The 27498-nt window shown below is 37.1% G+C and overlaps 3 protein-coding genes across 3 annotated transcripts; 1 reads left to right on the top strand and 2 right to left on the bottom strand.

The window, feature by feature from the left end:
* The first annotated feature begins 1026 nt into the window (after positions 1 to 1026).
* On the top strand, positions 1027 to 5101 carry LOC100264645 (protein FAR1-RELATED SEQUENCE 7). Its single transcript, XM_010662524.3, has 2 exons — positions 1027 to 1279; positions 1950 to 5101. The coding sequence occupies exon 2, from the start codon at positions 1954 to 1956 to the stop codon at positions 4459 to 4461; it is 2508 nt and encodes an 835-aa protein (XP_010660826.1). The 5' UTR covers positions 1027 to 1279; positions 1950 to 1953; the 3' UTR covers positions 4462 to 5101.
* A 121-nt stretch (positions 5102 to 5222) lies between these two features.
* Positions 5223 to 9568, bottom strand: LOC100261110 (protein WVD2-like 7). The gene is made up of 9 exons (XM_002267958.5): positions 9299 to 9568; positions 8078 to 8671; positions 7620 to 7988; positions 7441 to 7499; positions 7248 to 7322; positions 6702 to 6801; positions 6526 to 6588; positions 5991 to 6101; positions 5223 to 5789 (listed from the first exon to the last, which is right to left on the bottom strand). Exons 1-9 carry the CDS (start codon positions 9365 to 9367, stop codon positions 5526 to 5528), a joined length of 1704 nt encoding a protein of 567 aa, XP_002267994.3. The 5' UTR covers positions 9368 to 9568; the 3' UTR covers positions 5223 to 5525.
* A 767-nt stretch (positions 9569 to 10335) lies between these two features.
* Positions 10336 to 17841, bottom strand: LOC100242361 (peptidyl serine alpha-galactosyltransferase). Its single transcript, XM_002271134.4, has 8 exons — positions 17218 to 17841; positions 15205 to 15375; positions 14515 to 14758; positions 14235 to 14435; positions 12723 to 13195; positions 12121 to 12285; positions 11772 to 12015; positions 10336 to 11499 (listed from the first exon to the last, which is right to left on the bottom strand). Exons 1-8 carry the CDS (start codon positions 17520 to 17522, stop codon positions 10849 to 10851), a joined length of 2454 nt encoding a protein of 817 aa, XP_002271170.1. The 5' UTR covers positions 17523 to 17841; the 3' UTR covers positions 10336 to 10848.
* Between the last annotated feature and the right edge of the window lie 9657 nt (positions 17842 to 27498).

Genomic DNA, 27498 nt, shown 5'->3' with positions numbered 1-27498 from the left:
GAGATGGGAGTTGGAAGGACTCAAAAAAGACTCAGAGCTACACGTCATCGGAAGGTTTATCTTATCAAGGTTCATCGGAAGGTCACAATCTGAATCAGCTTATCCACTCTATATTTAATGTGGGTTTTGGTGTTTGGTCTTTGTTCATGCTTGGACGTAATTTAGGGTTGTTGACTTGTTGTTTCGATGAATGTTAATTTAGATTTTACATTTAATTTATTTTTAAAATTTATAATATATTTAAAAAAATTTTAATATGTGATTGCTTTTAGTTAATTTGGATCAATTTTTTTTTGTCACCCATGAATCAATATAGAAGTGTAGAATTTTTTTTTCTTAACAATAGATTTTTTTATTTATATTCTCCTTAAGAATTAATAAGAGGTTTTGGCTAAATATATTTAATCCTTGTTGATATTTTATGAATAAAATTTTAAATTAATAATGATAGGGTATATTTAATCTAAAAAAAGGTGAATAAAATAAACCTTAATAAAGCATAATTTCAATGATCAATTTTATATTTAATGAAAAATGCGACAACAATACCACTAATAATAATAATGACTAAGCATTATTTTCTTGAATTATTTAATATAATGATAATGACTGTTTGTAAAACTTAATATTTATTATTTAATGATTTAAGTTGGTTTTAAGTTAAATTATTGATTTGTACATTAAATATTAAGATTATTTGATAAAATTAATTTAAAATTTATTTTAAATTATTAAATACACATATTTTTTCTTATAAATTATAAATAAGATAAAGAAAGTCTAATAATAATAGAGATTGTGTAGTAATAAAAAAATTATAAAAAATAAAATAAAAATATTAATTTAAGAATAAGTTAATTATTTTTATTTACTATTTTAAGTCATATTATTATATTATTAAATTATTTTATCAAATATACTTGATAACTTAAATTAAATTAAAGTATTCAATCACTTTATTAAGGTAGTTTACGTTTACCAAACACAGGCTATATACATATATATCGAAAAGTTTGAGACCGGGAACAAAATTTAGCAAAGCACGTGCAAGTCACGGGTGAGATGGAGGGGTGGCAAAGGCCGTTTCAATTCATTACAGATGCGCGTGAGCAAACCCCCAAATGCAATTGAAAAATAAATGCCCTAGATTCCCAATTTCTCTGCACTCGCTCTCCATTCGGCGCCTATACTCCCTTTACTGGATTCTGACACTGTCAACGGTCATCGGAGGAAGTCATCCCTTCAAACTCCCCCTCTGAATTCCATCAGATTCACTCAGGTTACCCTCTCCATCTATGATAAAGTTTTGGTAATTCTTTGATGGATGAGAAATGTATTTTCTTAGCTGGAATTTATTTTTCCATATGATTGATATCTTCGGTTCTGTTTCTCTTTCTCGGGATTTGGATTCTGAGGTTTGCACTTTTATTTTCCCCTTCGCTTCCTTGACAATGGAGATGGGGAAAGTCTGAGTGTTAGAACTTTAAGAGTTTGTATGATTAGGGGTCCTGTTAGACCACAGTAATCTCTTCAACTGATTTTTTTTTCTGGGGTTTTGAAGGGTTGTCTTCTTTGTTTTTCTTTTTTTCCCTTGTTTGCTTTGCTTGTTTTTGAACTTTAGTATCTTGTAACACTGATTGGGTATGCTTTGGGAGGCACGAAATGCATCAATTTTGTTCGCTGAATTGGATTAGTCATTTGGCATTTTAAATGGACTAATAGCATTGCCTTGAAAATCTTCATTTTGATGTCATGCACTTATACTCTTTACATTTCTGGGGATGGGGTTGTTTCAGGCTGGATGTAGATTATGGAATTTCTGTTTTTTTTTTCAGGAGTGTATATGTTTCACTACTACTGTTTGTGAAGCAAAGTCGATGATATCTCTCTTTTTTACTCTGCTATTAAATGATTTTTTTCCCCCACTCATTTTCTCCCTTGTAATGAAGGTTAATGGATTATATATCAAATCCTCCACCATGTGAAGAAGATGTGAAAGACAAAGTTGAATCATTGCCTAGGGTGGATACTGACCTGGAGGTTGAAAGTCATTATGCAGAAGTTTCATTTGTTGACAAGCCTGGAGCGGACAATGATGATGAGCATGGGTTACAGAGTGCGAAAGTTTCATCCATTGACGAGTTTGGGGTGGATAATGATGGTGAGCATGAATGTAAAAGCCTGAAAGTGTCCTCTGATGACAATTGTGAGATGGATGTCGATGGTGAGCGGGACTGTCAAGGTCCAAGACTTTTATCCATAGAGGAATGTGGGAAGGATTTGGATGGCAAGCAAGTTCAGAACCCAAAAGTTGCCTCTGTTGGCCTGACAGGGTATGATATTTCCATAAAGGATGAACCTGATGAATATGTTGAACCAAAAGTTGGGGTGGAATTTGGGTCAGAAGAACTTGCATACAAGTGTTACCAAAGATATGCTGTGATGGAGGGTTTCAGTATTCGGAAAGATTTTGTAAATAAAAGTAGGATAAATGGTGCAGTAGTATCCAGAAGGTACACTTGTTTTAGGCAAGGACATCGTCCTAGCAAACATGAGGCAAATGTGAGGAAACCCCGGCAGGAAACAAGAACTGGTTGCTTGGCACATATGACTATTGCTCGTCAACCTAATGGCAATTTTCGTGTTACTCATTTCGAAACAAGACACAATCATGAGCTTGTAACCCCAACTACTGCATATATGTTACCATCACATAAGAGACTAACTTTTGCCCAAGCAGTTGAAGCCAATTCAGCCAATAGCTCTGTGACAGATGGCGTACCAAGACTTGGAATGGGGTTTGACTCAGAAGATCTTGCATATGAATTTTACAATGCATATGCTGGAAGAGTAGGTTTTAGTGTTCGAAAAGATTATGTAAATAGGAGTAAAATAGACGGTGCTGTGGCATCTAGAAGGTATACATGTTTTAGGGAAGGGTTTCGGCAGAAAGATAAACGTGATCTGAATGTGAAGAGGCCTCGAAAAGAAACAAGAATTGGCTGCCTGGCACAATTGGTCATTGCTCGTCAGCCTGATGGTAAATATCGTGTTACTCATTTTGAAGAAAAGCACAATCATGAACTTGTAGCTGCATGTAGAGTTCGTATGTTACGATCACAAAAGAGATCAGCTGTGGGCCAAGTTGTTGAAGCCAATATTGTGGATGGCTCTAAGATACACCCAAAATCATTGTCTGAGTTAATGTGTAAACCAGCTGGAGGACAGGAGAATCTTGGTTATGATCCCATAGATCATAAAAGCAATCTACCATCAAAACGCACAAGGGAAATGAGAAATGGGGAACCGAGAGACATTCTTAAATATTTTCAGAGCAAGCAATTAAAAGACCCATCTTTCTTTCATTCCATACAACTTGATGCTGAAGAACAAATAACCAATGTATTTTGGGCTGATGCAAAGATGGTGGTGGACTACAGTGATTTTGGTGATGTGGTTTGCTTTGATACAACTTACAAGCTAAAAGACTGCAGACCTTTTGCACCTTTCTTTGGAGTGAATAATCATAAGCAGATGGTGATCTTTGGTGCTGCACTTCTATATGACAACACAGTTGAATCTTTCAAGTGGCTATTGCGTACTTTCATTGAGGCAATGTCTGGAAAGAAGCCAAAGACAATCCTCACAGATCAAGATGCAGTAATGGCTGAAGCAATTGAGGCAGTCTTGCCTGAAACACATCATCGAATATGTGTTTGGCATGTATACCAAAATGCACTCACATACATTAGTGACATATTTTTGGCTTTTGAATCTTTTAGCAATGATTTTTGCAGTTGCATATTTTATCATGAGGAGGAGGAGGATTTCATCAATGCTTGGAAGGTTATGCTGGATACATATGGTCTTTGGGAGAATGAGTGGCTGAATGAGATATTTAAAGCAAGAGAGAAGTGGTCCATAGCATATGGAAAGCATATATTTTGTGCTGACATAAAAACCGTACAGCTGTGTGATGGTTTCCATACTAACTTGAGAAAATACCTAAAGTCTGACTTAGATGTGCTGCAATTTTTCAAGCATCTTGGAAGGGTGATGAATGATTGGCGTTACAAAGAATTAGAAGCAAATTATGACATGAGTCAACATATGCCTAGACTAATGGGGGATGTGATTCTGTTGAAGCATGCCCGGGACATCTACACGCCAAGTATATTTGAATTGTTTCAGCTAGAATACGAAAAGTGTCTGAATGTTGTTGTTAGCCACTGCACTGAGAGTGGGTCATTGTTCAAGTACAAAGTTGGCACATATGGGCATTTACAAGAGTATATTGTTGTATTTAACTCATCTGATAATAGAGTTGTCTGCAACTGTATGAAGTTTGAGTCTATGGGAGTTTTGTGTAGCCATGCCCTGAAAGTGCTTGATTATAGGAATATAAAGGTGCTCCCAAAACAATACGTCTTGAAGAGGTGGACAAGAGAGGCAAGGGTTTGAGATGATGGAGATAATTCCAAGTGCATCACACTCTTCAACTACAAGTTGGCTGAGGCAAGTTGATTAAAGATTTCTGAATGTTATGGGAAACCTAGATGGAAAAAGAAGATTAACTTGTTCAGTTATTTTATGATTTAGTGGAAGGTTTGGCAAACCTTGTCCAGTAATTTATAGTTGATATAATGAAAGGTCTGACAAGCCTTGTTGTACATTTGTCTTTTGGAGCTTGAAACTAAAGCCTTGTTGTCTTTGTTTGTAAATCTAGAAGATACCTAGCATCGCCATTTTTAACTTACACTGACGATCAGTAGGAACTGCACTGTTGGACATGGATTCTGCCTGATTCAGCAGGTTGCCATCATGCTGAAATCACTAGCAGACATTCTTCCTCTCGACTTAGTCCACACACCTCAGCACCTTCCAGCAAGGCCCATTCCAGTTGGCACCATTGGATCATTACCAATTTTCCCTGCTTATCGAGCTATTTGCTTGATCAGACATTTCTAGAACACCTCTAATTTGCAGTTTTTATTCTGAGCATCTCTGGTACATCATTAACTTTGTAGTTCTTCTTAAGTACCTTCATTGGTGAATGAGGGTTCAAGATTCTGGGAAATCCTCCATTTGGATTTTAGTTTCAGAGTTGTGTTGGAATTTTGAGCTGGAATTTTGTGCCATCTTTACTTATTCTGTGTTGTTTCTTAAGAATGTTTTGAACTTCTGTTATTGAAGTAGATAGCTGTAGATATTAGAACCCCAAATGGGATAATCACTATAGATCCCTTCTATAGGGTTAGTCTTAATAATCCTTGTGATGATAGCCTGTGTCTCTGGGTCGCATGGCAAAATATGCTATTTTTTCCAAGATACAGATAGAGGGATAAATTTTACTATAGTACATGTCCACTACAGATTTATTGAAGGACGCACTCACCTAGCACTTCAATCTCCATATAATACTACTCAAAGTAGCTTGTAATTTACAGCAATGGTCATAAATTTTCCATACAACTCTGGAGATTAATTTAAATGCAGCCGCAGCAGCAATACTCGTGTTTTGCTTATCAGTGCTGAATATTTGGGGATCTATTCTCATGAGTCGTAATGACACGCACTGATATGAGAGGAGTGTTTGGGGCTTGATTAATCTTTTCTGCAACATGCTTGGAGCCACTGCTCTTGATACAAGGCCACTGCGGGGGAAGAGGCTTCGGCCCCTGCACTGTACTGGTAGTGAGCTTTCGTCCAGGTTTGGGTGACTGAGGATGCACTGCGCTGGTAGTGGGCTTTCTTCCAGGTTTAGGTGACTCATGATGCGTTGCTGGAATCTATAAGAAAGACGGAAAGAAACAAAGATAAAATTTCATCAATTTAGTCCCCAAAATAACACCACTCAATCTAGGGAAAAGGTCATAATTGAGAATGGCTTTAGTACAAGCAAGATGGCCTCGTCTTAATACTAGTATAGAGTCTCTTTTAAGTGGACAAAACCAATACAGCACGCCAAGTGAGTCAATGGAAAGAGATACCTTCTTAGTCTGGCCCTTGAGTGTCTCTCTTTCCTTGTAAAAGTCAGGCAATGGTCTGGCTTTGAAGCAAAGGGTTTGCCGCAGTTTTCTAAGCTCTGATTCGGCTTTCTCCTGCACAAATGAAGACGGTGACTTATTATAGTTTTGAGCTGAAGTATGTTGTGGGTTGGACTTAATGAAGTCTGATTTTATATCTACCAATTTCTAGGAAAAAAGATAAAGGGGTTCTCAACTGAAGCCTCCCTCATCAAAGGCACACACCTTGGATTGAGACTGCTCGTCTTTTTTCACAGTCTGGTCCAAACAACTATTCATTTGTTTCTTCACTCTGGCTTCGCAGCCAGGTAAGATGTTAAAGCATATAACAGATAGTTGGTCAATTGCGTGAAGTTCCATGTAGTTGGGGGCATAGCTTCTTTAAGCTCAGTCATTGTACAAGATGGGATTCATGTGATTTGTTCTTTCATACAATAATATTGGTGATCTGAATCAGTCACATCAAGATTTAAAGGAAGCTCAGTTAGGGGATCATTACCTTAATTTTTGTTTGCAGCTGCACTTTTTCTGTCTCCTTGGCATTAAATCTCTCTTCAAGCTTCTGAAAGCATTTGAGGAATGAGAATAGAGTAAGACAAAAGAAACTTGCTTAGTTATAGCCCTTAAGAGAGTGATTATTTGGAAGGAAAAAACAACTGAATCAAGCATTTCCACCTTTCTTCTTGCTGCTCTTTCTTCTGTTCTCAAGTTGAAAGAAGTGGAAAAATTTGGTGACTGTGATTTGTTTCTCAAGGCACTCAAAGGGTCTGTACAACTGCACACATACACGATGATCAGAGCTCAAACACGCCTTACAAGCAAGAGGCAGACAAGTTGCTTCAGGGGAGTAGAAGGAACACTAATTCTATTCTTACGAGTGGAACATTTCAAAAAACCTAGGTGCCTTAGCACCTGAATTCTCTAGGAGCTAGCATTGACTTTGATCAGACGACACTAGCCATCCGCTCAGTTAAATTCTTGTTGTTGTTCATAAACAAGATGGTGGTTCAGAGGCAAGCTTGCATAAAATATTTTGTCACAATCAATCTAATATATCTGGCTTGTATAGCAATGTTCAAACTCCTAGGATACTGGTATTCCAATATGGCTATACGAGTTGCTCTCATTTGTTTGTTGAACTATCAATACACCATGACAGCCTCCTCCTAGAATACAAATTCAAACAACTTGTAATACTCCAAAGTAAAAAATGCTTCTTACTATGTAGGGAGGAAGCGGCATTTTGAGCCAGTGGTTCTGCTTCCAGAGGCCAAGGGATCACCAGGTGTTCTGACCCTGTAAAATGTAGAAATGAAAAGAGAAGTATATGAAAGGTTATAAAAACTCTTAAAACATGCCTTATTGGTTAGAAAACATGCACCTTCCAATTCATTCCCTAAATAAAACTGAGTACCTTCTATTTTCTGAGGAAGGGGTTGCTGAAGGATGCTTTGATGCCCCATTAATAGGCGCCTGCAGTTTGAAAATGACAATCATGTTCAGCAAGTAAGACCAAGAGTGCCTAGTTGGAAGATCATTCTGGAAAAAGGCTAGCATAGCTAATAGTGATCAGGATAGAGAATTAAGATTCACCCTAGTTGGAGTTCTCAGAGGAGTGGAGCAATCCTTAGATGCCTTAGAAAAACTAGTACCACCTCTTGAAGTTTCAATCTTCCGGACAACTGGGTTGCTTAATTTAGTAGGTTCTCTTGCAGAGGCTATATTGATTGACAGATGATGTGATAATGGAGTTGATCTCTTTTTATCTGAGGACTCTGTGGCTGGCTTCCTACTAATTGGAGTGGCAATGTTTTCCTTCCTGGGGTGAAAAGGAGCTGTGGGTTTGGTAGGTGAAGAAGGGAGCTTATGTGCTCTACTATAAACAGATGGCTTTGTGGAAGGAGTTGTGGGCTTCTTCTTGGTCACTGAGGCCAAAACTTCTTGATTGGGGTCCGGATTCTTCTGTAAAAATCAAAACAGAGATTTGAGTTAGTGCAAATACACTGAAATAGGTGAAAACCAAGAATCACAGACATCAGTTTCATTGTTACCTTCAATAAAGGTTTCTCCATTTGGGTTGTTCTGGTAAGTTCCAATTCAGTACCCTTGTTGTGGTTCTCAGCATCCCCAACCTTGTCTGATGATTCAATTTTTGTAGGGTTCTCCACAAGAACCTGGTCTTTGGTCACTGGATCAGCTCCTAGTCCTGCCATGACCTTGCTACTTTCCAATACATTCACTTCAACATTAGGGTTATACCCATTGGAATCAACCCTAAAATCTGCCTCAGAATCTATGGCCTTGACCTCCTGCTGCTCTTCAACCGCAACATTGGAGTCTGAAATAGGTGTCTGTGAAAATTTTGCAGCAGCATTGTCAACACACCCTTCATATTCTGCTTCAGGGGCATTATTTTCTGCAGCATTTGCCTGCTCAAGCAAGGCTGCCGCCTTTTTAGCAGCAATCCTCTTGTAGTGAGCCTCAAAGAAAGCTTTCTTCTGCGCAACTGATCCAGGCCGGGCGTATCTCTCGGCCTCTTCGACATAGCGGTTGTTGGAGAAGGATGACCATTTCTCCCAAGATAAGGACTCCGACATGAACCTCCCAAAGGAGATTGACTCTCCAAGAGAATGCATGGGGTTTCCCTGTCAACACAAATGCTTTTCTTGTTTTCATAATGGAACCTTTAAACTCAAGTTCTGATTCACTCAATATCACTCAAATATATCCAACTATAAGCTGAAAATGTAACAGAAGAAGAAAGTTTCAAGGACCATAAACAAAAGAAAATTCTAGAAACAGTGAGAGAAAGTGGAGACGGAAAAGCCCGCAGACCCATGTCAAAACCCCTAATGTCAAAAATATGCTGTTTGGTTGTTGAGAAAATGAAAGGAAAGGAAAAGAAAAGAACTTGACATTTTGAATCTTAAATTTCATTAAGGTAAGACCTGAAGAGGCAAAAACCAGCCCTCCATTAAGTCCAACACAAACTATCTAGCGGTCTTAATGCGAAACTATTCATAAAATCTCAATCCAAGACAATGCATTAGATTCAAATTTTTCTTTCAGTTTCCTCAGTTTTTTCAGCAACCAAACAAGCAGGAAAGGGAGAGGAAGAAATCAAAGCAACAGACTTAGCTTCAGCAGTAAAAAGAACACGAAAATCACAAATCCCATAATGCATTTCAGGGAATTATTAGCACCAAATCATTAGAAACCTGAAAAGAAAAATACAAGGCACTGGTTTTCGTGTGGATATTGTTTCAACAAACCTCTTTGGCTTCATGGCAAATGCCAGAAACATAAGAAAATGCATGCATAAGACAAGCTGATTCTTCCATGTCTCTGCAGTATCGACACACTAGAAAAATTCAACTCTGGACTCTTGCTCACCCTCCTTATCCCACTGTCTCTCTTTTGTAAACCCCCAGAAATTTGAAATTCAAATGAAAAGCACTGGGTCCATCTTCTGGAAAGGTAGGCCAAGCACAAGAAAGAAAAGAGAAGTGTGATGCAATTTTTTTATGTTATGCCGTGGGATACCCAGAATTCTAAATCCCATCTATACGTGGAAGAGTCTCATTCTTTTTCCTTTTTCTTTTTCAGTTTGTGTTGGGTCCCACTGTTTCAAATTTTATGGATCCCTTCAACGTTCAATATTTTTGATTTGTTTCCGGGACACAATGATACCTTGTTCCTTTGTGTTTGTGTTGGTCTGGGTAATATTTGAATTTGAGGAAAAAGACAAGAGCCCCACAACCACAAGCCTGGGTCTAGCAGCTGTGGAAACTTTACAGCTGGTCCACAATTGTTGAGGGCCGAAGCAAGGGAGAAGTCCCACAAACAAACTTGCATTTTAGTACGTTAAAGAACTGTATCAAGGAGTCCCAAGTAAGGGCTTAGCATGGTAACTGTTTTTAAAGTGTTTTGGGTTGAAAGGGTTTGGTGCAGTTAAGCTCAAAAGTCCTAAAGCGATTGAGTGGTGGTTGATATGTAGTGAGTTGAGAGATGTATGAAGCTGAACAACCAGTTGTTGCAACATCTTCCTAACAAAGGAAATGCCATGGAATGCAAGACTTTGGATTGTTAGCAATCCCTGGATGAGTCTCTTTGGGATTATCAAGTATGCTACTGTCTATGACTATGACCACACTACATCTTTTATGTTAAGATACAACTACTCAAGCCCATACATATTTAGGTTGAACCGATAATTATAATTTGTTTGACTTAAAAGAAAGAATTTGGTAGGGATTGCCTACCATATGATGAATTATGAATCGCTTTCGCTTTGGAGTGAAGAAAAATGTGCATGAAAAGATCAGACTACTTCCATCACAGCCCAGATATAAAGCATGTAAAGAAGACACAGGTTACAAATTACAACAATTCAAGTAGGAATTTTCTTTCTCAACTTCAATTGTGCTTCTGGCAGACAGTTGGTCCTGTTAAATTTGTAATGTCTTGTGTATGGGGAAACTTAAAACCTCTGAGGAACGTGGAATAACCTGTATACATTCCCAAAACTGAAGTTTAACTAAAATGGAATCTCGAGTTCAACAGACAAGGTCTTGAGGCAGGGGAACTTGAATGTGAAACTATGCCAGAACAAGAACCGATCAAACATCGAACCCAGTTACTCTAAAATCATTACAAAAACCACCATCACTATGCTGCAGGGGGGGCGGGGCGCTTTCCAAGTTCCAACAAATTCCATCAGTTCCACCTCAATGATGCTCATTTTTGAGACCCTTTATCCTGTTCTATTGTCTCACTTCTTTGACAAAATGTAGTTTTTATTCAGGCCAAAGATGCTTCAGCACTACATATCTCTATCGTGTCCATTACTATCCAAAGTTCCTGGGTAAGATCTTCTCTTGCTTTTGTAATTTTTAGTTTTTCTCCCCCTTCCTCTACGACCTAAAAACACCACCAACATGACTGCTAAGAAACCCAAGACAGAAAAGGCCCATAGACCAACAAGCCAAAACCTAAATGAACTGAATGCCCTGTCTGTCACAACAGGTAGAGATGATTGCTTAGAAATATTCATTGGTCCATGATCGCTCCTAGCAACATAACTTCCCTCAAACCTGCCAAATTTCCTTGACATTGTAGCTTCTGTTGCTGTATCCCAGGCTGATTTGGACAAGGAATTAGGATCAGGGCAGTTCCTTCTCTTGTGGTACAAATACAGTGCTTCATTCAGTTTCTTTGCACATTCTATGCTAAGCAGGTCGCGCTGTAGTATATCATCATCAGATGCATCCAGTGTAGAAGGATCAGGCGGATCAGGAAACTTAGCCCAGCATTTGTTCACCAAGTCAGAGTCCCTCCAGTTTGCCTTGTCAAAGCTCCAGTTCCCGACAACAAATTCCAACCCATAGTGGAAAACTCTGTACTTCACACCAGGTTCAGGAACATATCCTGGGTATATCAATATCTCTCTGTTTATGCCATGCCTTAGATTCAGCTGCATGAAAATAGCAAAAAAACATATTATTACAATTTAAACTAGAAAATTAACTCAACTAAAAGGAGTACAAACTCCATTAAGTACAACTTGCAGAATTGCAGAGAACACGATATTGGAAGCATAGGATCTTCTAGTTGCTTCACACGAAGCATTTTCATAAGTTCATTTGAGCAAATATTGGCCTTTCCCCTATAATCCCACAAGTTGGAATGCAAAGGGATAAAAAATTGTAATTTAGATGGTGAAGCCATTAACAAGAACTTAGATACCTCTGCTGCACCAAATGAATAACCATACATCTCACTAATCCACCCAGATTCATAAATATCTCCAGTGATATTTCTTGCATAATGAGCTTTGTCAGCCCGGACCTCCTCAGTTTTGTGAAGCCATAATAGCGCAAATTTACGCAGATCATCTATATGCATGATGATTACTCCACCAACCTTGTCACAAGCCTCAGGGTGGCGAGTATGCAGTTGCGCAAGCTCATTGTCGCAGCCAATAAGGTAGCTAACATGCATGAATTAGAAAACTAGGTGACTTGTGTAGTTTTACATGTGACTATAAGCGGACAAACATAAAACAGAATGCAGAAAAGAAATCTTGTTTTCTTACCCATAGGGAGTCGAAACAGGTTGGCCGCGTGCTGCTTTGAACTCCCATGGAGTAATTGGTCCTCGCAGGATCATGTCAGCATCCAGAATTACTATGAACTCTGCATCGATATCTGCATGATTAAGCCAATGAAGGACTGCAGCTGGCTTATTGATTGCCGGGTACCTGACAGGCGCCAAAAAAAACCAAGGTTTTATACCACACTGTCTTCTAGCGCATTACATTTTCTGCATAAATTTTCTGTTTCTTTTGCATGATACCCATGAGTATTAGTTTAGTATGTTAACTTGGCCCCACTAAGAAAATTCCTGGATCCACTCTTGACTGACCCCAAGGACTTGGGAATTGGGATATAAGGCTTCTTGCCTAATTTTAATTGTGCAGATAGGCTAGTTTCTTGCCTAATTTTTCAAAACCATCCACGCTGATAGGTAGCCCATAATACCTATACAAATAACAAAGCAGTGGCACTGTGATAGTAAAGCAAACCAAGTAGTGCATAATGTGAAATGCATGCCTAGATGTAAGTGCTAGAAGCTCGAATGACCAGCAATCAAGTTCTCCAATTCTGAAGAAAATATATATGGAGAGAAGAGAATTACCAATCGCCTGTTAATGGATGTCGGCTCATAGAAGGAACATAATGGGTGGGAGCCAGATCATGGCCTGTGTATAGCTTTAAGTCTTCATCTGTACAGCTGAGAAGCCGTGTGATATTTCCAGGCTGACCACTTAGGTGGAAACTGTGGATAAGTCCTACAGTTTGCCAATCAAAGTATGTGGTACATTCTGTTGAAAAAATGGTGTGGATTTTTGGATATGGTCTCCTGGGTTCATCAGAGACCTGCTTCTGTACAGCCTCCTCAGCTTGTAAACTATCAGGAGTCAGAAATTTTGGCCGAGTTAGTTCAGCAAAAGTTTTACTCTTTAGAAAGCTTAAGTATTTTGACCACTTAGGCTTAGAGCACCCATTTGCTGCATGTTGTAATAGAAGACCCTCATTCAAAGTGTTAATACACTCTATGCTTAAAAATAGGGCCCGCCTTTTTCTTGGATCAGCTTCCATCAATTTGACCTGCGGAAGAAAAGAATCTATCTTCAGTTTCCAGTCTATAATCCATGAAAAACTGGAAGGCTGCTCCTCATGTATACAACTCCAAAAGATTAATTAGTATACTGTTATATTTGGAATCTGTCTTAGGCCATAAGGCAAGCCATAATGTGACACTACTCAATTCAACTCGGCTCAACAAAACACGAGTTCACAAATTTGGGATGCCCAAAGTAAAGTGGCTCCCCAGATTGCATATACAAAACATTTTATTTTAAGTTCACTGGTTTTATGCCATTTAGTTCATTGTCAAAAACCATGGCATAGAAAGGATGGCCTCTACAATTTCATGCTGCAGTTAGATTGGAATAAACCAAGAGAGAGAGAGATAGATAGATAGATAGAGAGAGAGAGAAACATAATATATGCCATGGGATAGCATGAAGGGATCTTTGAAGTTTCCTCCCTTTTTAAACTCGGGAGCCAATTCTTCCATGCAGGGCCAAGTCCTTTGGATTCCATCAAGTTCAGGAAAATACTTGGTGGATGAGACTTTGAATGAACTAGGACCAAATTCCAAAGGTGGAGTTGTTGCACTTAGCATATGGTTCTCTCAGTCCAGTACTGCTAGACAAGGCTTTATCTTTTGGCTTCCCTATAGAGACAGACAATCAACTCAAGGAAAGCTTCAGTATTGGAGTGATTTCTAGTGTGTGTTGGTTTGTGTAGATAAAATGTGGAAAACATCAGCCACATAGTTCTTCTGGTGCTCCTTCAGTAATGATAGATTGAATTTGTTGTATCGTTCGTTTCAATGTAAGGGAAGAGTTTTGAAAAGATTGACAACAATAGAAACAGGAATTTTTTAATCAAGGGGCATCCACCCTCCTATTTTTATCCAAATTTATGTTGTTTTCTTGTGAGCTTTGATTAACCTTTGCTGCATTTGGGATTTTGTTTTGTCCTGGTTGTATTTTTTTTCTTCTCATATAAATTCCTTGCCTAGAAAAAGGAAAACTGTTACCTCCATTCAAAATCATTTTCATTTTTTTTGTTCATGTACCTCTTTCGGATAAGGAGGTTCAGCGAAGAGCCGGCCACAGTCATAGACAACACCATCTTCATGATATTCTAATTTACTGAAAGACCAATTTCCAACAGTAAATGGCAAGCCATAGTGAAGAAGAATAGGCTCAATGCCATCTTGCGGAATATAGCCTGGGTAGAGCATCAAGTTATCATTTATCTTATGTCGAAGTCCCACCTGAAAAGCAAAGAACACAAAAATATTAAGCATTGTAGAAAAGTTCGATGCTTGGGACAAACAAAACAAAATAACTTACTTCTGCAGCACCAAATGAATATCCATACATCTCACTGATCCACCCTTTGCCATAAATATCGCCAGTGAAATTAGTTGCCCAGTGAGCTCTATCTTCCCGCACTTCTTCTGTTTTTGATAGCCACATGGGTGCCAATGCACGTAGATCATCTATATGCATGGCCAAAAGACCACCAACCTTGTCACAGAGTTCTGGGTGCTTTGTGTGCAATTGAGCAAGAATATTATCACATCCAACCAAGTACCTGAAGGAGCAGTTAAGGTTATGAATATAAAATGACTGTCACAATTTCTGTAAGGGAGATCAAATGCAATCGATAAGCTACTATTGGTGAGCCCAAATCAATTCTGAATTGCTTAATAAAATTCCAAAAGCAAGGTTCAAGAACATCATTAGGTAGCTTAAAAGAAAATCTCTTGAGCTTCAAGATGGTCATGTTCTTCTTCAAGGACTGCTTCACCAAGGACAAAGGAATGCTCTCCACTCAATATCCTAAGAATATGAAATACAGAAAGCAAAGTTGAAAACTTAGACATCAGCACACAATGCCCTCCTGCTTGGTAGTCCCTAGCTTTAGCCCATAGACAGCTTTACTACCCATAACATCTCTCCAATGACCAACTGCTAAAGAAGTTTATCAAGGTAGAAGAACACTTTGGCATAGATAATCATAAAAGTGAAGTACAATACCCATATAATGCAGCAACAGGTCTGCCTTTTTCTGCACCAAGCTCCCAAGGTATAATTGGGCCTCTGATAATCATGTCAGCATCTAAAATCACAACCCAATCAACATTCTCTGCATCTTTACTATGTTTAAGCCAATGGACGATTCCAGCTGGTTTATTAATTGCAGGATACCTACAGAACAAGGACACACAAATAAAATTTTTGGCAATCCAATAAAGATATTTAGTGATTTTGCAGGGGGAGAGAAGAATATGAAGCTACAGAAGCTCAAAAACAAGAGCAAACAAAAATTCATATACTAAAATAAAGTATATACAATGGGGACCAATGTGGGGGATATGGAGAATAAAACGAGAAAGGAAAAAAAATGTAGTTACCATTGGTAAATTTCTTGAAGACAATATCATAATGCAGCCAAAAAGGGACTCATTATAAAGCAGACCCAGCGTTGACAAAGACAGAGCAGTAAGATTAGACATAGTCGATGCTGTGTTTGGTTAATGAGAAATTGTAGGAAAAGGAAAGAAAGAAAAACTCAAAATCTTAACAAATGACTCCAAAACCCACCAGTTGCAAAACAGCTAATGCTCTTTAAAAGATGTTGTCTTCTTTTTCTTGCATCTTCTCAACAATCAAATAGATCATAAAAGAAAACAGTTAATATGCATCAAAAGGGTTAATTGTTACTGCCACAATGCTATGAGTTTAAGTTAGTTCCCTATGTTGGTTAATGCATATGATAACATGTGTAACAAAGAGAAATGACAGTAAGTGTGGGGAAGGAATGATTTGATCAAAGTTGAGGAAGATAAGGGACAATAAGAATTTTTTTTTTAAAAAAAGAAGGGATCAAAGTAGTGACAGAAGATATTAAGCTGAGCAATTTAAAACATGGCCCTAGATAGAGGCTGAATAGATAAGAAGGTTAAAGGAAGAAGGAAAAAATCCATCTAGCCAAAACTCAAATGGTTGAGGCTAGGCTGAGGTGAGTTGACTTGAGTTGTCTTGTCTTGAAAGGATAGGTGTTATGGCTACTTGAGAATTAATATGTTTATTTTGAAACAGTTTTCAATAACTGATCCAAAAATTTAAGAAAATTAGTTCTAATGACAACCTTTACACCTCTTGCCCGTTAGGAGGCTATTTTCTCAAGCAAGCCAACAAGGAGAATGCGGCATCCTTCCAAATATTCAAATTAGAATTAACATTTTCCAATGGAAGCAAATGTTGGAAAGAACTATGAAGATGGGAGGAGGAGATCTTCTCCACATGGAAACAAAGGATATAACCATGTACCAAAGCTTGGGGAGCAATCTCCTCCACCTCCAGACCCCCTTCCCCTTCCCAAAATGCAAGCAAAAAGGAAGTTCCACCAAAACAACATTTTGAGATTTAAATATTCGGTTGCTTTTGTTTCCAAAGGTATAAGAACTCCAACTGTCTACATGGTAGTACAAAATCCTGTCGAAAGTAGTTTTTCCCCTGCCTTTTGTTCTTTTGCATCCTAATCAAGGGAAATGTTAAGTTCCAAAACGTTACTTTCTTTTGTTTTCATTCATTTTATTAAAAATCAAAGTGAAAAGTTTATACAGAAAATTACCCTCGTCATAGAGAAGTAACAAGAACTTCAATACGGTATGTCAAATAAACCTTATTGGCATGGAGCGATCAAAATGCCAATTAAACCCCGTTTTCAGAAAATAAGAAACTGAAAATCTCTGTTTTGTGTGTGTGAGTGGTGGGTGGAGGAGGGAAGGGGGGCGGCCCTACAGGATTGAACAAAAAACAATGGATAATTTGACTCATGACATTCTTAAATCAAACCCATTAGCAGTGGCAATAATTACAGAACAAATGCAACGCATCACGATAATTTGAACATAATTACAATGAAAACAGTGTTCGAACCAAACTATAAAGAAGAGCTTATGATACCAACGACTAATGAATAATTGCAAGGTGACCCAGTAATTCAAATCGAAACTAGATTAAAAAGGACAGAGAAATAAATACCAGTCTCCAGTTCTGGGGTGTCTGCTCATAGAAGGAACCTCAAGTGTGGGAGCCAAGTTCATCCCTCTGTAATTCTTCTTCTCGTCGTCTGTACAGCTGAGGAGCCGTGTTATAGGTCCGGGTTGTCGCGCCTTCTTGAAGCTGTGCATGAGACCCACTGTTTGCCAGTCGAAGTAGTTCTGGCACTCCACCGAAAACAGGGTGTGGATCCTCCATGGAGCTTCCTGGCCCGTTTGCGCGCCCCACCCACCAGTGCTCAGACTCAAAACCAGCACCACCGCCACCAACACCAGTAATCTGGCCATTTGAACTCAATTCAAGACGAAACTTGAAATGGGTATCGGTTCAGAGATCTGAAATCCATGGCTCTGCGATGAGAATGGAGCTACTTCGAGGTCAAATTGGGGGTTTGGTTAGTTTTCTCCACGTGGGTGGGTAGTGCTGAGATAATTACATTAAACAAATAGGTCAGATTGATGAAAATTGAATATTTTGATCGTCGAAATCAATTGAATATTCAAACAACTCGCTGTGTCGCAGAGAAGTTGTTTTTCTTCGCTTGACACAGTCCAAGCCTTGGAATCCCACTCCGCCAGACGACGTCGCTTTAGCTCATTTTCTTCCCAGAGTGGAAAAGGAGGTTCTCCTTCTCCTTTATCAAACGACGTCGTTTTTATCTCATGATTTTGAAATAAAAAAGGTAACATATAGATTTTTATTTCATAGTACTATATAATATTACGTGGCATGGGAAGAGTTCATCGTCATAAATCTAAAATCCAAAACTATAATAAATAAAATATATATATATATATATTAAAGAAAGTCAAAAAAGATTAGCTGGCAATAGCATATCACACATGCCACTTATTATCCAAGACATTTTCTTATGGAGTTGTTGGCCTGTCCATTGACCATCTAATCCATCTTCATCCTTTTGGCTTAAATTTTTTTTTGTCATATGATAAATTCTTTTTAATATAAACTTCCCTTCTCGCGTAAGGACATGATTAATTGTCACAAATTTTTTATTTCCAGGATGATTATTGACACCAAAAAATCCTTCAAATTCTTTGGTTCTCATCCTAACCCCGGGAGTTATAAAAACATGAACAACTTTTTCTTTTATTTTTCGCATAAGAGCCCTCGTCATTCAATTACATGTACTTTTAAATTATAATCTCTATTTTCATGTAATGTGTAGTATCCATTTGCCAAAAAATTTGTACAAAGCATAAGGTGTTTTACAGCACCAAAATCGTCAAATTTCGTTAATAGATATAATGTGACATAATCCATATATATAGTGTGGCAATAATTTAAAATATCAGTAAAAATGAATATATTGATGCTTTAATTTCACAGATATATCAAAAATATCTGAAAAATATCAATGAATATTTTGATAAAAATATTAGTGAGGTGAAAATTATTCAAAATTAAGAAAATATTTGGGAAAACTCTAAAAAAATAATAAAATAAATAAAACTACACTTGCTAAAATTATTTTGTAAGTGTAAGATATAAGTATGGTTAAAGAGAAAAATATAATGATATATCATTTTGTAGACCCCCTTTGGTGGAGAAGACCCGGAGGGGTTTTGTTTTTCTTTCCTTTCTTCTTGAATTTTCAGGATATTGTTAGAAGGAGTAGGGGACCCTAACTGAGGTTAGAGGCCATCTGCATGAGACGTGCAGCAGCAGAGAGAGTGGTTGCAAGCCCATGCTTGCTGATGTGATGAACAGGAAAGGGAAGGTTGGCTTGCTGAGGAAGACACGAACAGGAGGCTAGATAAAGAAAAAGGGAAAGGGGAGGCAAGCGGGAGTTTTGGGGGCTTTTTTCTCGGAGAGGAGAAAAATAGAGGAGGGCTGGCTGGTTCGGGGGATCCACAGAGAGAGAGTGAGAGCTTATAGAGGAGGGAGCTGAGTAAGCACGGCCAGAGAGGTTCAGGTATGGCCCACATAGATTTCTTTATTTTGGATTTCTTCATTTTCCTTCTCTATTATTGCTGTTTTTGAGTATAACTTGTTGTTGATCTCTTGGTTCACATTTCCTGGAGTTTTGTTCGGGTATGAGCTCTCTCTGTTGCAGCTTTCCTATAAAATGTTTAAACCATGCCTGGGCCCCTGTTTAAAACATATTGATCTCACTCGCCTACGTTTAAGCACATTGATTGTAATATGAAACGTAGCTTTTCGATGGTTCACTTTATTTCATTCTTTTATGCTCTGTTTTTTTATTATCTTCCCCTGTTCCGAGCACCCATCCATAGCATACACCAGATTTCCTATCTTTGCATGAAAAGGTAAGGCATCGTGAGGAACGTGTTCTCAGTCTGGGGGTATGAAGATCTGCATTTGTGAGTGGGTCCACCGCCTTTGTTCTCTCCGAGCTCTGCCCTGACCTTCGGATCACCGTGGGTGGTAGAAACTGAGTAAGAAGATGCTGCTATGTTGGCTAAACTTGGAGAAAACTCAGAGTTTGCTGAAGTCAACATCGATAATGTGAAGTCATTGAAATGATAAGGATCTTGTAATTCACACTGCTGGACCTTTCCAGTAGGCAGAGAAGTGCACTGTACTGGAAGCTGCTATAGAGATCAAGGCAGCATATGTTGATGTTCGTGATGATACAACTTATGCATGGCGTGCAAAGTCTTTATTGGAAAAAGCATTATCTGCAAATGTTCCAGCCGTAACAACTGGTAGAATTTACTCAGGAGTGAGCAATGTAATGGCAGCAGAGCTAGTTCGTGTTGCAAGAAGTGAAAGCAAGGGACATTCTTCTCAAACGTGCTCACCAATATTCAATTCATCCCACGTTTCTAAGCCCATTACCTGCCCTTCAAACCCGCTACCCCTCACTACTTATCATGCCAATCCCATGCTTATATTCCCCCATGTACGTCCATCAAACCCGTTCACTCACGTCTTCCTATCATCTTCACGCCCACCACGCCATTATCCTCATCTACCACTCCACCACTACCCCCATACCCATTCTTCCCAATATTCATACTCACTGCCAGTTGCCCACACTTCTTTCATCATCTTCATCTCTACTCCACACACCATCTTTCCAATACCCACCATGTACCCCATTTCTTCCACCTTTGCATGGCCCACAAGACCTTTGGCAAAATCCACCCTCTAGCATACTCCCTGTCGGCTTATCCCTATCCTCATACCCATTGAAGCTATCACACTCCTCACCCTTCGCATTTCCGATAACCACCACAAGCATGCACACTTATCTCATTTCTCTCACATCCCCACTCATGATCATACCCATTTCTCTTCGTCAATTTCTTCCACTACAAGCAACCAAATACCCTCACCATGCTCCATCCCTTTTATCCGCATGCTCATCCCCATGCCCACTCCCCTCTCTAAATCACCCCATGTTCATCCACCACCTTTCCTCTCTCCAACCACCGCCCCCATTTCCTACCTACATGCATGGAAACATGCATTTACGGCTGCCCATCATTCCCAACCCCGTCCCACGCCAACTACCCAAGCCCTTCCACTCCATAACCTTTTCACCCTCATGCTTGTCTCCTCCCTTTGGACACTACCAACCGGCGTACCACCAGGATAAAGATGACCCCTCCCTCGAATGTCGCCGTCGACACCAGCTAGAAGATGGAGCCCCGCGAGTATATTGGGATGGTTCGCTGCGAAGCCTTCGACTCCTACCTCCGGGTATACGCTTTTGCCACCGGCGTCATCGTCACCAGTGACCTTTTCCTCAGGGTGGATGCGCCTCCCCCTCAAGTGGGGAAGCCATGAAGCGGGAGCATAAGGGCGGGCCCTGCTGGGGACGTGCCCGCGTGTACACGTGAGGAGCCTAAGGCCCATGGACATCAACTGAAGGGCTTTCTTCTCCTTGGGCCTGCTTTTGAGTGGATCTCACTTAACATAGACATCTTGATACACAAGCCCAGTGGACATTTGTTTTCCTTTTCCTTTTGTTGTTTTGTTTTTGTCTTAATTCCCGCTATTTAAATACGTCTCCAAAACTTGATTATTCAACTAGCTATAAAAGTGTCGATTTTTAAATAATTTCCAACTCCCACTTTCACGTTATCATCGTCATCTCATTTGTTCATTTATCTATTTCCCTTCATTTTATTTCGTTTTATTTTATCGTATCTTTTATTATTTTTCTTAACAAAATCCTATTCTTAAATATTCTTTGAATTTTTAATCTCAAAATTTCCATTATTCGATTTCATTTGTTTAAATATTACGTTTGTTAGTTATTATTATTATTTCTCATGTATCTATTTATCCTCTTTTAAAAAATCTCTTACCTTAAAACCCAATTCCTCGAAGAGTTAACATCCTAATTTAATTTTCAATCTTAAAAGTTCCACTATTCGTTTAAATGTTATTTTCTTTAATTAGAATTAATATCCCATATTTATTCAAAGTCCAATTCTTCAAAAATCTGATTTCTTAATTTGATTTCTAATCTCACAAATCTCGCTATTCACTATTCATCCGTCCAAATATCGTTTTGTTTAATTGGTAACATTATTCCAACTTACCCATTTATTTCTCTTAAGAATTTCCATCATTAAAGTCTAATTCTTTAAAATTCCGATTTCTAAATTTAGCTATTTGAAACTCCAGTTGTCCAATCTCCAAACTTAATTTTCAGTTTCCCATGCTCCAATTCCCGTATTTATCCCACTACTTATTATTATCATTATCATTATCATCTTATTCGTTATTTCTATAAAGTCCGCCTTCAAATGGTTTTTCGAGATTTCCAATTTTCATAAATCAACTTTCATAATTTCTATTTCTCAAGTAACTTACGATTCTAATTTCTTTCAAAATTCAATCCTCAAAGTCCCAATTTTCGCAATTTAATCTTTCTTTAAGATCCCGAACCCTCAAATCATTTTCACAATTCCAACCTCTTTCAAATTCAATTTCTAAAAATTCTCATTCTCACATTCAATCTCTAAAAGTCTGATTTTCAAATAAACTTTAAAACTCCAATTTTCTAGTGATCTTCGAGATTCCAATTTTTCAATTAAATTTCAAAAATCCATTTTTCTCTCAAATAGCTTAATTCCATTCTGGTCTTCAAAACAATCTCCTGCTCCTCTGTTTTAAAAATGTTTTGAAATAAGCAAAGAATCAAATTTTGTAATTCTGAATAATGGAATTTACGGATTTGGTTCATGCAAGATCAATCGGGCTTTGGTGGGGGCCCCACATATGTGATTTTATGACTGACTGATTGATTGATTGATTGATTTATTTACCATGCTTGTTTGATTTATTCTGTTCCTTGACATGCGCATAATTTTATCTATTCGTCATTCACTAATCCTGTTTCATGATAGCGCATTCGTGACTGGAGGACCAGGTACGCCTCCACTCATATTTTGTTCATTCTTTATACATACTCTGCTTCCCACGTCATGCATGATTAAGGTGAGTATCCATTGACTTTCTCATTGATTGCTGCGTCAGCTTCATTCTATTAGTAGAGACCTGTTTCTAGGGACTTAGAGGGGTGCTACGGTTTTTACCGTACCTTCCCAATAAGTAACCTGACCCCCGAACCCGATCCGGTTTTTCACAGACCACCTTTTCCAAATAAGGAGTCACACTTAGGGTTTTTCTTTCTTATTTTGTTTACCCTTTAAAAAATAAAACAAAAATAAGTGGCGACTCCAAGTCATTTTCTTAATTAATAAATCATTTTTCAAAATAAAAAAATGAGCTCGCCATCAAGTGGGAAACGCATCGAGCCGAAATGCGGGGTCCACAAAATGGCGACTCCACTGGGGACTTTTTTTAGAGGGTCAAGCTTGAACTTAGAGTGAAGCAAACGTGGCATTTGATTGGACGATCAGTGGATGCTCATCTCTTGATTGTGCATTGAGGATTACTTGATGCATGCTTAGATGTCGTATTCATTTGAGATTTTGACATGCTGGATTATTGATGATTGATCTTATTGCATTGCTTAGCATATTGATTCTGATTTTGGCATGATTGTTCTGATCACTTCACATACATACACTCACCATTGTATATCACTCGGCTTGACATGTTGATTCTCTGACTTGTATACTATTTTGATTGTCTTTGAGCATGATGTCTGTATCACTATTTGTCTTGATTGTCGTATTCTCGCTTATCTTGTGTGTACATGAGTGATATATCCTGCTCTGCCTGACTGTATGATGCATGACTGCCCTTCCTCTGCATGATTGCATGTCATCTGCCCATGTGGGTCTCACTTCTATCCCCCTACCTCCAACTCTCTTGGTTTCGGTCATTCCTTTCATCTCGGTTCTCACTATTGCAAGTGTGAGACCTTCTGTGTGCTTGCTCTCTGACCGAGCCGGAGATTAGGAGTAGGGTCTAGCGACGGGCTATATCGATGTACGGGAGCATTCCGGAGAAGGGCGACACTTCGATGTCGATTGGAGTCCGATCATTGAAGACTTGTATAGCCCCAAGCTAGGTTTCATGGATAGTTGTGCGACCAGTGTGTTTCCTCTTCTGCTTTAGATTCTTAGGTTTTTCGGATGCACCCACACCATTCACTGTGCACTTTAGTTGACCATTGAGCGTTGAGAGTTTGAGAGGTTTCACCATAGGAAACCCCCTGGGATGTCGAGGTAGTGCATGTGTGGAGATGATGACCACCTTGCATGGAAGCACCCCGTCTCTTTTTGAGGCGTGCAGATGGTTGCGTACCGCTGGAGGGTACGATCGCTTCTGCTAGGGATCTTTTAAAGTCCACCCATATCCATTTAGAGCCACCTTCACCTTGTAGGTTGAGCCGTAGATCCTTCGATTAGGACTCCCTCCCTACACGTGGGTGCATCTGTGGGTCTTCAGAGCCGGTTCAGTAGTAACAGGTTTGGTTACCTTCGCAGTAGTCTCTTATATATCTGCTCAGGATTGGATATCAGTAAAAAAATATATATATATATTTTTTAAATATATATATTAAAAAAAAAAAAAAAACAATTCCTCAAAATTCCTAAAGGGAACTCGTCTCTTAGAGACGAGTTCCCATGTAAAAAAAATATTTTTTTTAAAAAATATATTTTTTATTTTAAAAAATCCCAAATTAAAAAAAAAAAAAAAAAAAAAAACACACAATTCCAAAGGGAACTCGTCTCTTGAAGAGACGAGTTCCCATGTAAAAAAAATATTTTTAAAATATATATATATATATATATATATATTTAAAAAAAAAAAAATTTCCTAAGGGTAACTCGTCTCTTCAAGAGACGAGTTCCCTTTGGAATTGTGTTTTTTTTTTTTTTTTTTTTTTAATTTGGGGTTTTTTAAAATAAAAAATATATTTTTTAAAAAAAATATTTTTTTTGAACCATTCTCTTGAAATTTTTTTTTTTTATATATATATATATTTTTTTACATGGGAACTCGTCTCTTCAAGAGACGAGTTCCCTTTAGGAATTTTGAGGAATTGTTTTTTTTTTTTTTAATATATTTTTTAAAAAAAATATTTTTTTTGAACTCGTCTCTTGAAATTTTATATATATATATATATATATATTTAAAAAAATATATATTTTTTTTTACATGGGAACTCGTCTTTTGGGAATTTTGAAGAATTGTTTTTTTTTTTTTTTACATGGGAACTCGTCTCTTCAAGAGACGAGTTCCCTTTGGAATTGTGTTTTTTTTTTTTTTTTTAATTTGGGATTTTTTAAAATAAAAAATATTTTTTTTGAACTCGTCTCTTGAAATTTTATATATATATATATATATATATATATATATATATATATATATTTAAAAAAATATATTTTTTTTTTACATGAGAACTCGTCTCTTGAAGAGACAAGTTCCCTTTAGGAATTTTGAGGAATTTTGAGGAATTTTTTTTTTAATATATATTTAAAAAAATATTTTTTTTTCCATGGGATTTTTTAAAATAAAAAATATATTTTTTTAAAAAAAATATTTTTTTTCGTAAAGGGAACTCGTCTCTTGAAAATTTTTTTTTTTTTTATAAGAGACGAGTTCCCTTTAGGAATTTTGAGGAATTGTTTTTTTTTTTTTTAATATATATTTTAAAAAATATTTTTTTTTTACATGGGAACTTGTCTCTTCAAACGAGTTCCCTTTAGTTCCAAATTTTATTTTATTTTTTTTATTTTATGAATTTTTTAAAAATACATATATATTTTTTTAATGGGAACTCGTCTCTTGAAGAGACGAGTTTGCTTTTTTAAAAAATTTTACCGTTCACCCTCTCTCCTCTCTCCTATCTCCTCTCTCCTCTCTCTCACCCTCTCTCCTCTCTCCTCTCTCCTCTCTCCTATGTGGCAAAAACTACCCTATATTTGTAATAACTTCTTCCATTACAGTAATTTAAGAATAACTTTTTTAAATTACTGCACTATTGAGAAAAGTCCGTGGAAGCTAGGGGTCTGGGTTGCTAATCCCCTGGGCTGCAATGACTAAAATGGGGTTGTTGGTTCAGCTGACTGTCTAAGTGTTCCAAAATGGCTGAACCACGTTGCTTCAGCTGAACAGTTCACACTTGTAGCTCACACTTAAAATTAAAAAATGAGGATTATAAACTGCACAAAATTACTCATTTCATTGTAACTCCTAATTACATTGAACTTCTTCTTTTCTTTTCTTTTTTAAATAATATGTTTTAATAAAACAAAATTTTCATAAACAAGATAATTTTAGGGACCAAAAAATTCTTCAAACAATCAAAATTATAGCATACAAAAACACTCATTTAAGCAAATGTGAATCGCTTTTCTTTGGTTCTCATCCTAATAAAGGAGTAAAAAAAACACGAATAAGTTTTCCCTTTAGTTTGTCTCACAAGAACACTCGATTATTCTATTGTACATACATTTCAACTACAATCTTTATTTACGTGTAATGTGTAGTGTCCATTTGCTAAGATTCGAATGAAACATTAAGCCTTCTAGAGCTTCAACATCATCAAACATGTTAGCAAATATGAAATGGCCAAGTTAATGAATATGACATGACAAAGTTGACAAACATGACATGATATAATTGACAAACACAATGTAACATATTTGACCGGTTTAACCTAAGGATGACAATTTGTGTTAATTGATCGTGTTCATATAATGTAAAATTGTTGTGCAAATTATTAAAAATATATGGACTAATAAATGTGTAAATAAATAAATAAATAAAACAAATAAAACTTCACAAATAATATTTATGGAAAGCTTGGACGCTTTGAATGGTGCACACCCATAACTAATTTTTAACATATAAATATGTTGCATTCATCAACTTGTGGATATGAACACATTCCTACATGGTTCCACCTTAAAATATATGTGGGATTCACTCAAATAAAAACTTAAAATTGTCTTTTTGTCGTTATTTTAAAATACCATTTTCTTGATAAAAACTTATATATTGAACTAAACATATCAATTCAACACAAGATAAAAATAATAATCAAATTAAAAATATAAATCCAAACACGGTCTAATCATTAAATGAATACCATATTATGTAACTCATTTAATAATCAAGTCAAATTAAATATTGTTAAAATAAATATGATTAACCTCCTAAGTTGGGATGTTTATTGCTTAATTGACTAATTTATTTAAATCAAATATTAAATGCATCAAATTTAGGCCAAATAAGTTATGGTTATAATAAAATTTTAGGAGATTGAGATATTTATGACTCAATTAACCTATTTATTTCAATTAAATATTATAATTTGATCTTTTTCCACAATAACATCTTGTTACTCTATCAATTCCTTAAGAAAATAAGACATGACCCACTACTTCCTTATATATGATCACGCCTTTCCAAAGGCAATCAAAGAAAGCAACAAAACCAACCTTTTTTGCCCAAACGAATTTGGCTAAACAAGAGCTGCCCTGTCAAATTTAGATTAAATAAATTATAATTATAATAAAATTAATCAATATGATTATTCAATAAGGTACATTTAGGTCAAATTTGTGTTATATGAATTTAATCTAAACACGATTATATTCAATCTAAATCTCCAAAAAAGTTATAATGGATCGTATCAAATTCTACATACCCTACTCCAACCTACTCATGGTGCTTCCCACGATGATGTTACATATATTCCATGACTTTTTCCTAAGTACTAATCACATGCTTATATGGAAATAGCATATGAATATAATACATATTAAATGTAAAAATTTATCTACGTCAAATAGTGTGGTAAAAAGAGGTGATAGCATAAGTACTTTTTTAAAACGAGACCTT

Source organism: Vitis vinifera, chromosome 14, assembly GCF_030704535.1.
Source record: "Vitis vinifera cultivar Pinot Noir 40024 chromosome 14, ASM3070453v1".
NCBI lineage: Eukaryota > Viridiplantae > Streptophyta > Magnoliopsida > Vitales > Vitaceae > Vitis > Vitis vinifera.
Note: the sequence above shows the minus strand (reverse complement) of the source record. Positions and strands in the feature narration are given on the sequence as shown.